The sequence below is a fragment of the Mercenaria mercenaria genome, chromosome 18, assembly GCF_021730395.1.
Source record: "Mercenaria mercenaria strain notata chromosome 18, MADL_Memer_1, whole genome shotgun sequence".
In the NCBI taxonomy this organism is placed as follows: domain Eukaryota; kingdom Metazoa; phylum Mollusca; class Bivalvia; order Venerida; family Veneridae; genus Mercenaria; species Mercenaria mercenaria.
Window position 1 is genome coordinate 18201320 of NC_069378.1, and position 12239 is coordinate 18213558.

General features: G+C 32.6%; 1 protein-coding gene across 1 annotated transcript; it reads left to right on the forward strand.

Annotated features, from left to right (window-relative positions):
- The first annotated feature begins 4568 nt into the window (after positions 1-4568).
- LOC123538411 (baculoviral IAP repeat-containing protein 1e-like) lies at positions 4569-11656 on the forward strand. Its single transcript, XM_053530317.1, has 5 exons — positions 4569-5256; positions 5759-6232; positions 8190-8341; positions 8784-8799; positions 9682-11656. The coding sequence occupies exons 1-5, from the start codon at positions 4686-4688 to the stop codon at positions 9882-9884; spliced, it is 1416 nt and encodes a 471-aa protein (XP_053386292.1). The 5' UTR covers positions 4569-4685; the 3' UTR covers positions 9885-11656.
- Positions 11657-12239: the final 583 nt, after the last annotated feature.

A 12239-nucleotide genomic window follows, 5' to 3' on the forward strand; every position in this document is an offset into this window, starting at 1 on the left:
TGCTTTTGGACTACTTCACCTGTAATACCAAGTATTCAATTTCGATTTGTTTTGTACAGTCCTTAAAGGAACAGTTTCTTAACTATTAAAGCGGTAAACTCAATTAAACTGTACTAGTAACCGTATCTATGGAAAATATCAGTTTCACCTTGATTCAATCAGTTTCAGGTATACAGACACAAAATAGGAAAATGGAGCGAGAAAAAATGGTAGTCGCAAAATGGCGGATTGTAGATAGCATTTTCATAACGAAATAGTAACAGTGACTACCGCAACTCCGACGTGATTTTGAAAATGAGATAGCCATCATAAGCATGTATTTTACCAAATTTAACTATCGCCACTCCGATGTGATTTTAAAATAAGATTGTAATCTCAAGAGTTTTCTTTTGCAAGGTTTTTTTACCATCTGAATTCCAGTGACTCTTATTAGTATTAACGTGGACAGCAGATGCACACTGCGTTTTTTATTATGTTGATTCATTCTGACGTCCAAGTATTAAAGGACTTGCAGGACCAATTCCATTTTTTTAAGCATTTTAAAACGATGATGGATCTTCACAGTACTCTTCTTGCTATTTTCAGCACAAAAGCTGGGGTCCGGAAATACAAGGTTTTGTCTCATAAAATAAGCATTAAGAAAATTCCAAAGAACTGTGGTGTCAGTGCACTCACGTAATTGATAGCGCTGACAGAAGTCATAAAAGAAGAAATAAAAAAAAATACCATTTCCGAATAACTCATTCATAAGCCGGTTAAACTAAGGAAAGACATAACAGAATAAATGTATTAATCATTCCACGATATAGTAACTATGTCAGACAAATTGTATTATATATTAAATTTCATGTAGTAATTCCGCGTTAAGCCAAAGGAACGTAACAAATGATTCTTCTGTATTTTGTAGAGCATTTTCCTAAACTGATTTCTGCACACTTTTTATGTAACTGTTTATGCATGTCTTTTTCTTGTATCCACAACAGATCAAAAGAAGATTAGGTTTTGCCTTTTAAAACTGTATTTTCCTTAAATGAGTCTTTCGTTTTACTATTGCCAAAATCAACCTGATGAAATTGTATTTAAACTGAATTAAAAAATCTTTGAAATACATTTAAATTAGTTTTAATAACATTCATTAAATAAACTGTATCTTATATTTATAGTACAAATTAGTTTTATTCTGCAATACTATATAGATCTATATAAAGAGTAGAGAGAATTTATACGAGCTAATCACCACCACAAGATACCAGACATAATACAGCATAAGATCCTAGCATTAAAAACAGATGCATTACCATCTCAAGTCCATATTAAATTCCTTGTCGTAGACTTGAACAGTCTGAATTATGATAACGACATGGAAAGTGATATGATAATATGCTTACGTAATTTCACACATAATAAGTATACATAGTATGATACATTTTATCGCTCTACTTGGAAGGAATTTTACGAGTTGATAACCCTTTATAGATTACAGATATACCCGCTATAAATATAAACACTTTAATCTTTATCGAACGAATCCACATCTAACAACTAGAGATAGAACCTTAAATCTTTAAAGATAAAAAAAACATTGAATAAAGTCTAGGAATTGAAAATAAGTCATTTAAATAACCAAAAATGGTTTTACAAATGTTAAATTCATAAAACAATAACTGAAGTTTCATTATTAAAGCTGTGACCACCATGATGTATAACTATTGTCTTAGGCAAGTACTTTCAAGCAGAGATATCTATTAGTTTACTTCCCTTACAATTACACAATGAAAAGGGTTTCAGACACAATATGATAATTCTTTCAACAATTAAAATATGTCCACATGTGTTTGATTTACCCTTAAAGAATTGCTTCGAATATTTTATCAGCTTATTTATGGTAAAAATAACTTTATACAAGCTGATAATAAAATGAAATGTCACTTACTATTTTATAGTAAAGATATTACAGTTTCGTTTGTATCAAAATGTCATATTTGTAATACCTGACAGACAGGATTAGTAACGGTGCAATGATATTGATCTGTATGTCCTATGCCTATAACAACCGAGTCTGGAACAGCGAAAACGCTCAAACTCGCATCCCCATTCAATACCTGACATGATATATTTTTACGAAGGACCAAATCTCGACAATGCGCTGACATTCGACGGATGAATATGGGCTTTTTATAACTAGCTTTTATTACGAAGATAACTGTTTTAAATTAAATTTCGGTCATCGGTGTTGATTTGCTTGAACAAAATATCGCTTATTTAAAAAATAACTTCTGTAACACATAGTAATTAAGAAAATACTACATCACTTCAGAACTGACTATTAAATTAAAGCCTTTTTCTTGAAGGGATATTAAGGTATTATTTCAGGACATAGATGCATGATTTATCTTTACTAAATCACCCAGCCAATTAATGACAGAAGCCTTTTTATCGACTTAAACTTTGCTACGCTAATAACTATATGACTGTGTGTGGAGTCGCGAAAACGTGTGACAAATTGTCCGATCAATAATTTGAACATGATACTCTCATCATCTTACCTACCTTGACCATAATGAAAATGAACTTCATTGAAATAGAGAATTGAAATATGACATTATATAGCAATTTTCATATGCTTTCCTAACCTGGCATGCGTAGGAAATTGGACACTTATGTCGTCAAAGTAAGAAATAATCGATCATAATTAATTAATTATGTCAGTAAGATATAAGAAACATCGATTCCACAAGCATTCCAAAAAAGCTTTTAATTTTTCATACTCTATTTCGCGTATGTGTCTCTTTAAGGTTTATGCTGTCCACATATATACTGAACGAAAAGCTAACCCGTCACTTGCTCTTTTGCCAATATCCTAAACATTCCTAAATGTACTGACATCAAAAAGACAGATTGAAAATGACATGTTATTAATAACATATCAAAACTTCAAGTATATTTAATAACATTAAGATATAATTTTAATCATTTTACTACCATACCCCATTTTTAAAAGTCACAAAAATACACATAAAACATTTTTCCTTTTACAAAACGGGTGATACCATGTATAAGAATATGGTATTTTTTACTAGGAAATAGTTTAATACCAAACAAATATAATGGTCGTTTCCGATAGGGTACGACAATGACGTTATTTTGTTTTTGGTGTTATTTTCTTCACTCATTACGTTTATCGCAAAACTGTAAATTCTAGACATTTCAGTAGAATCTTGTTTCTTTTCAAAAAGGGATTTAATTCTTATAATGATTGAATTTATATAAAGTTAATGCTTGATTTTGTTGAAATGTTGTTAGAAAATATTGTTATAAGCGTATTCTAATTTCAAGAAAGTACTTTGAGACAGTTTAAAGATATTAGCAAATTAACAAATGTCCGCTTAACTGTTTTGTTCAGTATACATTATGCACTTTTTAGAAATATATCTAAATATATTTGATTATTTCTATCATCGATTGTTTTTTATAACAAAGCTTGAAATACACACACTTGACAAATATTGTAAAATATGATTATATTTATCACAATCCTACTTAACTATTCAATCATTTAAATTCAAACTGTGTTGATGACTTCAGCTTTAATTTTGATATAGGATATTGACAAGGATTTATTACTGAATTGATTTAACAATATATTGTGAACCTATAACAGTAACTATTGCTGTAGACAAAACGCGCTCAACAATTAATTGCTTATCACGAATTTGATATTGTATGTTTACATTATTCAGTTAAAGAAACGTTACTTGACTGTAATACTTTAAACAGTGTGAATAATTAGGCTACATAACATTGAGATTGTATTATTCATTGTTACATTTTATCATAATAAAAATAAATCAATACTTTAATAGATGTAAAGAGAAAAGACAAATGTTATAATAGCTTATGATGACGTCATGTTATCTTCCTAAGTTACAGTATATAACAAGTCTGTTATAATAATTCGGGACAATTAAGTGCTGTCTATCTTACTATATACCAATAATCAAATATTTGCCCCTCCAAATAGACTCCTATGTCTCAATTGTAAGGAGTCAGTCAATATGGAAATGGCGAAAATGTCCAGGGTATTCCGATTATCCAATAACTAGTAAGAGACGAATATTTTCACTTTATGTGATAACGCGAACCTTAACTATATATTCAGTTAATATTTGAAGGAAAAAACTTAACCGGTGGCAGTTCTGGGCACTTTTAGAGCTATAATTTGTGTTAAGATATTTATCTTACTAGGAAAACATCGCACACATTAACTAGATATTAGCCTGATAATTTCCTCGATACTTATCTAGCTAACCTGTTCGCAAACCTTAAAAGGTTATCTTACGGTTCAAATATGCCACCATATAAAATACATGTTTTCACATGTATTAATACTCATTATGTTAGTCCATTGTTATATTCAACTTCTACTTTTAAATCTGTATAATTATATGTATTTGTAATAAAGATATTAGATCTGGTATGGTTAGTATATTAAAGACATACCATTAACGAAGTGTATACAAACTCAAACTTGACTGGGATCCCAGATCGAATGTGAACTAGATCACAATATCCTGTCTGATAACAAATAATCGGTGCATTTTAGTGTATAGTTTATCCGATATAGGGAATACGTTTTATATTTTCTCATTGGTTTTTTTTTAACGACCTAAACGTCTAGTTGTAAAATGGATATATCTAAGGCAAACCTTAGGGAATTAAACTCACATGTATGTGAAACGTTACTGGAAACACACTTGGACCTTAATAACATTGATTTAATTTTCAGCGCTGTTATATCATTAAGAACATTTTCTGAAATGAAAACATTTTTCATTATAGAACATGGTAAACTGATATTTGGTCGTTTGGCATGTTTATGTCGGAAATTGGAACAAATGTTATATGACAGTGGATCTTGCTTATCGGGGACTGGAAAGGAAAAGGTACTGAACTCGTTTCGGGAAAAGGAAAAAGTCCTCATAATTTCAGTTTTCGGTGAATCTGTCCTCATAACCAATCATGACATTTTGAGAATATTGATAACGAACATTACACGTGATCTGGAAGAAGAAAAGATTGTTAAAAGATATGTCGACTCTGACATACTCATTGCCATGTGTATTGAGGCAGACTTTCAAGAGAAAGAGGAGAACAGATATTGTCCTTTGCGTGAAATGTCATATTTTGAAGAACCAGTGGGAAAGGGAAACCTACTTAATGCCTCCAAACATAAAACCATGGCAACAAAGATCTCAAGTAAGTTCTGATGATTATGGTGGTCAGCCGAAATTGTTACAGTTCAGTGACAAAAGATGTATACTGATTTTCATGCATCTTTCTTTCATAGTCTTCATTTTGTATAATATTATACACACAAATAACATGTTATATTTTTCCGACCAGCATAGAAGTTTTCAAATTGTTGCTTACATGCTATTCACTTATTCTGCAGAAAGTGACAAACTCTATGTATTAAACATGCTACTCTCCCAGGAATATTGCAGAATGGTAAACAAAACAGCCTATACAGACAATTCTTGGAACAGTTTATAAGATAAAGCATATTCATAATCTACATTCTGAGACTATGTACATGTGTGTGCCATACATATGTCTAGATTCTTCCAGATTTTATCTGGTTATGTGTAATACCTGCCTCAAATATATTTCTCAGATTTAATTGGGGAGTTGCACGTGCATATATGTTAATTTCAAATACGCAGCAGAGCTTTAGTAAAATGTATTACAAATTTTACAGTGAAGTCCACAATTTCACCTCTGGTTCCACGGCATCCTCACACTACGACTGTAACTGACTTAAGGATCGTATTTCCAAATAATGGAAAGCAATATAATCAGTCTATGTATCCAGAGAGTAAAAGAACCCCTACTGAAGACCAGTACCCCATACAAGTTACAGAAACAGATGCCGGACAACCTTCTTTTGAGTATGTTCCTAGACATATGCTTTCAAGCTTTACTGGCAGCAGATACTCTGGACAAGGGGAAGCACATGTTTTTACAGCACCAAATGTTTCTTTCGGAAGACAAGCAAAAATCAGTAGAAATGTAGTCACATCGGGTACAAGGTTCCCATTTCCTGCTAAACCGGCCAGATATCCAGATTACTCGGAACAGCGACTGAGAGAAGCAACGTTCCATACACCCAACTGGCAAGTGGACAAAAAACCGAGCCCAAGGTTATTGTCCGAGTGTGGATTTTTCTTTACAGGTATTATTGCTATCATATAATGATCTACAGTTTGTCATAAACTATTACTCCCGGATACTCGTTGCTTTCATAATTATCTTTGTATTACACATATAAGATAAAGATAAATGTATATATTAGGATATGTATTACACACATAAGATAACGATAAATGTATATATTAGGATAAAGGCCACCAATAAAATCCCCTCCTCATAGGGATCATGTTTTCTGTTATTAGGACGTTTGAACGTATATCAGTAACAGCTACTTTGTATACACTTTGACTTCTTGAAAGTTAGATTCAGTTGTAGTTTAAAGGGTTTTTGTTCTTCAAATAAACTTAACCCTTTACACAAAAAGATTTTGACAAATCCCTGCCTGTTGGTGAACAAGTCATTTCTCGCTCACGGAAATATATAAAGCTTAACGTTTCTTTTAAACAATCAATAATCAATGCATTAACTAATATGTAATCTTACTGGTTTGAAAATGTGCTACATATAATGTTAACGTATTATTAATGGAAAAATCAGTTCGTAACATGCCTTACACTGGTCACGTTACCATTTTACCATTTATCTGTTTATCAGTCTACTGAAACTAATATTAGAAACAAATCACTGTCAAATTATTAGGTACAGCAATAATATAATATATCTTTATGTTTGCCATGAGGTGTGTTTTGACAGCAATTTTACATACGTTACCATTATATTTGCACATGATATGTTTGAAGAAATAAAATCCTTGTTACTAATATATTTTTGTTTGTTGAATTGTAAAGTATTAATTGAAGAAAATGTCTTCCCCTGCAAACTAAGAACACATTTTGAAACATGCATAATACATTTAATGTTTCAATTTTATTTAATATTAGTGTAGCCGTCAGTTTAGTTACAATAACAATTAGGCACACAATACTTTCGGTTTGTTCAGTCTTGCAGTCTCAAAATGCAGTAAATCAGCCCAGCAATACTACGTATCATATGAAAGTTTTCTTTAAAAATTTCAGTATAGGAATATCTATATGCTATTGTAAATACATTTTTTGTTGTTGTTGGAATTAAATCACTCCGACACATTTAGGTCATGTATCGACTTTTCCAGCTTTTGATGTTGGCGGAACAACCTAAGTTCTTGCCCCCGCTAAACATGACTTCAATGCATTGGCGGGCGCCTGGGTTGAACCAACGACCATCCATTAGCCAGCTTACTGATTTTCGCACATAAAGATTTCTACACCCATATCTTTCGTTGGTGCACAGGCAGCAGACCAGAAAGAAAACTTTAATGTCAATGTACGTGGTATGCACTACCTCTATGTATGCTATAAGAACCATGGTCATGAACTGGAAAATGTATTAACCCATTTCAATCGCGTATTTCTCAACTTAAACGTGCAGTTTAGTAAATGCGAACAATGCATATTACAAGTAGTAATTTAACTTCCAAGTTAACGTTGTTATGTCTTTATTGCAGTAAATAATTGACGTTTAGACAAGGTGTATATTGTCAACTTGTTTAAAAAATATGCCATATGCAATGTATAATGAAATTGTACGACGTTGGCTGTTTAAAGAGTCCCAAGCAGCAGTTTTGTGATTGAGGGGCCTCTGCAGCCGAGTGGTTAATGCGGCTGATTTCAAATCACTTGCCCCGAATCGATGTGGGTTCGAGCATCGTTTGGGTCGAAGAACTCGTCCTTTGAGGAAACCTTCCAGCTGACTTACGGCAGGTCAGTGGTTTTAACAAGCCGCCCTCCGGTGCTGAAATAATACCCCGCGGGGCACCTGGGGTTTTCAAAAGCTGGTCAATCGCCACATGAATCATAGTTGTGTCGGTGTGACATTAAAACCAACCTCCCACTCCCCTCTAAAAATGTTACTGATATTTTCAAACATTCGTTATATTTATGAAATCAATATCATGTAATAGCTACCAAATTATGTTATTGCAAACTTCGAAAAATTTATAGATAAACAAGATTTAGTTAGATGTCACCATTGTGGGATTGGATTGAAAGACTGGATAAAAGATGACGATGTCCTAACTGAACACGTGAAGCACTCGCCCTCGTGTGATTTTCTCATACACAAGTTTGGAAAGAACAAAATAGATCGAATGAAGGTATGACATATTTTCTTTTTAACTGTTAGTGTACCCATAGTAAGAGTGTCTATTACTTTTAAAAGGTTAAAATCAAACATTCAGCTACTCTACATAATACAGATATTTGCATTGTGGTAGTAGGCTTTGAAAGTTTGCTATAGACACTCCACAATAGCTACCACAGCCGCAATACATACTCTACGCAATACAAAAGTGTACAAACCTGTAAGACTGTTAATGTTAATACAAGACAAAATAAAAAAAATGAGTACATATTAGGAATACGATAATGAAATTAGATAGCAACATAATCTTTTCTTAAAGCACGTCAATAATGCATTCATAATTAAATTAAATCAAGCATGGATTTTGATTTTGATTTTGAATGTCAGTGTTTTTCTTTCTTAGAATGTTTATTACTTTTTTGCATAATCAATAGTAAATTTTCCAATCTTTACAGACGGCGCTGAAGTCGGGTAAGATATTACATAACATTTGCAATATCGAATATCAGTTCCCAACGTAATTCATATAAATACTACTGCTTTATATTTCATAATTCAATATACTAGTTAACGTTGGTCAAGACCTGAAATATTATTCGTTTTAGATACCTTAAATGATAATGTATTACACGACTACTTAAAAAAATCCAAGTCTATGCAATAACTGTTCCGGAAATAAATGTTTACACTTATTTTCTTGATGTTTTGACTTTACCGCAGCAACATTTCGTTTTAATGGAACACACTTTTGACTAGTGATTTATATAGGGAGTTCTGAAATGATTTGTGTTATTGATTGGTTGATTGTTCAAGGCAGATTTGCGGCACATATTGGTGATAAAGTAATATAAACGTATTAAACGGCAATGGCATGTCTTAATGGTTAGTAACACTTCGACTTAGCCTATATTTGCACGAGGGCTAAGCCCGAGTGCCTGTATAGGCTAATAACCACGTGAGGAGCGTCATTGTCGTTTAATGAATTGTTTATTAGACGTAAATACAATGACGAGTACTTGATCGTTTAAAACATTTAATCTTATAATGTATGGACTTTAACGAACATTTTAATGCGACATCAAAGAGTAAAATGACGTCAAGAATGACGTCACATATCTATGGAGGTCCAGTAGCCTATAATTATGGACGCTTCCGCTTATCGGCCCAGGTTACAGGATTCTGTCTATGAAATTGTGTTACTGTTTATAGTAAGGTTTATAATTATAGTCAGTATTGTCTGAAAATACAAACTTTCTTAAAGCATACAACAGAAACCATGATTCCGTTATAAATGTAACAAAAATATCATTTCCAAAAAGATGCCATTTTTGTTTCAAATTTGTCTTCTCTTAGATAGCAACAATGAAAACCATTCAAATGCAGATGCTCCACAAATGCCATACAAAATCCGGTCACCTAGGTATCAGACAATGGAAGCAAGAATAGCGTCATTCAAGGATTTTCCACGACATATCAACCTGTCTCCACAACAGCTTGCTGTGGCAGGATTATTCTTTACAGGTAAATTGATCGTACCAATAATATTGTTTATTTAAAGAGTAGTAATTTACAATTTGACGTTCTTTCCTCCCATTCATTTAACAATATACTTGCAATAAAAAATTGTTAATTTATTGAACAGGTAAAATTTTAAAAGTAAGGTAAGGAATGTTTGTGCCACAGTTTGGTGTAAAGCCATGGTGTATAACGTTTGACTTCATTATATTGACACGCAGCTGCCTTTTAGAGTTCTGTTTTCCCTTAAATCAGAAATTTCATGAAAAGAATTTAGTGTAGTATAAAGTGGAATGTAGAGCTGAATGCTCCTCATTTTAACATTTGTTTGGCTTGAGGTTGCAATAACACAGACAAAATTGGGTGTTACATTACACTAGATCTATATGCAGATATTCTCTTTTCGAGGTATTAGTTACACCAAAAATGCAGTGACGTTTTAAGCTATTCATGAACTTTAACAGGGTACACCTCCATTAACAGCGATTACACAGAGTACACTCGTTCTCACTTTTTGGAGCAAACTTCACTCTATTTCTTCGATTTTTTTCATCAAACAAGCGTGTTGTGGTTGTTACGTTCTCTTTTGAATAAACCTCATGTGAAATGGTTTTGCTCCCAACAATTCTATGAAATATATGACATTAAATTCATTTTCCATAAATGAGCTGTCAGGTTGATTTGATCAAGACTGAATCAAACGGAATGGCTAAATGTAAACCCTTGTTAATATGAGAGATTTAAAACTATTACTACTCTGATACAAATCTGAATTTGAGCATCTGTTTTGTTTTGTTTTTTTTTTTTTTTTTGCTTTTTGTTTTGCTTTTTTGCAGTGAGTCAAGGAGTCTTGTATGGAATGAAAAACCATTTACGTTATGCTTGCATCTAACATTTCCAACATATACAATTAACAAAATACTTAAAAGTATTTCAGTCTATACCAGAAAAAAACTTCGGCCGTACCAGAAATCTTGCTTTGTCATTACAACCGAAATCGCATACGAAGAATACGGAATTGAACGAAAAAGGCCGATTGTCATTCGGAATCCACTACCTTAAATTAATTTATATGATGCCCTGAAGTGTTTACCTTGCACAAGTATGTAAAGTTTGCTTCGAAATAGAACATAGTTTGTCAGCAGTAGCATTTTATATCAATCAAAAGATTTTTTGTCTGCAACCAATTTATCAATCATTAACAATTAATCAACTGGGGTGCAATGTTAAAATTGTAAGTGATGTTTATTTGCTTCTTTGACCTGTAATTTGCCATTGATTTCAGCCACATTTTCATTTACATCTGCCAATGTTGTAATGAGACTGTTACAAGGTAATGACAAATTCATTTATAATGTCAATTTTATTTGCTGAATAATTTCCTATGTATAACGTTTCATGTTCAACACTTCTGGAAAACACCACAATGTCAGCTCCAATTTTCTGTTAAGGACTGGTAACTGAGTTATTTCTGCAAAGATCCTTGAAACCAGAAAACACAATTCAACGTTATTGTTCTGTTGTCACCGAAAACCAGCGATCGTATGTATTACAGTTGCAAAAGAATTGAAGAACTTTTAAATTAGTTAAAATGAAGCTTTAGCAGTTGTACTGAATTTATAAAGCATTTATTTATGTATACACTTTTTGAAATGTGTTAGTCTGCACAAGTCCAATAGTTTCATTTTCACCGCGTCAGTCTGAATTCTGTTGATAATATTTGTGTAATGTAATAAAATCTGTAAAAAGATCATTGGAAGCAAAGAATGCAACCAAGCGGAATAATAGCAGACTCATGAGAGGTAATGAAATATGCAACACTTCTCACGCCCCCTAGCAAAACTTGGATGAATTTGATAAGACTCATTATTCCTGACGGAAATCACGTTTTACTGCAGTATCATTTGCAAAGGTTGTGGTTACTGTGTATAATATACGGTCCATCCCTGAAAGGATGTAAAAGCATAAACACAAGCTAGGGAAAAGTTGCTCCAAAATGAGAACAAAATCACGCTGCTTAATGTCAATCCTGAAATATGGGTAACGTTTCCAAACTGAAAAACATCAAATGGTGGTTTTAAGTTACTCAATATTTGAGTAAATTTAACAGCAGGTCATTTTATAAAATTAAATTGAAACGAAATTTCGCTAACCAATATGGCTATTTTTACAGTGTATGTATTTTAAATAGGTCATTTGCATTGATAAGTCTTATGTAATAAAGCGTAGACCCACTTATAGCAGTACTCGAGGGATAAGCTTCCAAAACCCATCCTTATACAACTGTTTTATATAATCTTACAAGGTTTGCTTTTAATAAAAGCCAGTCAGCGGCCCGTTTGTAATGCTCAACATAAGATCTGTGAAGTACACAGTACTGTTATACCATCGAGCAG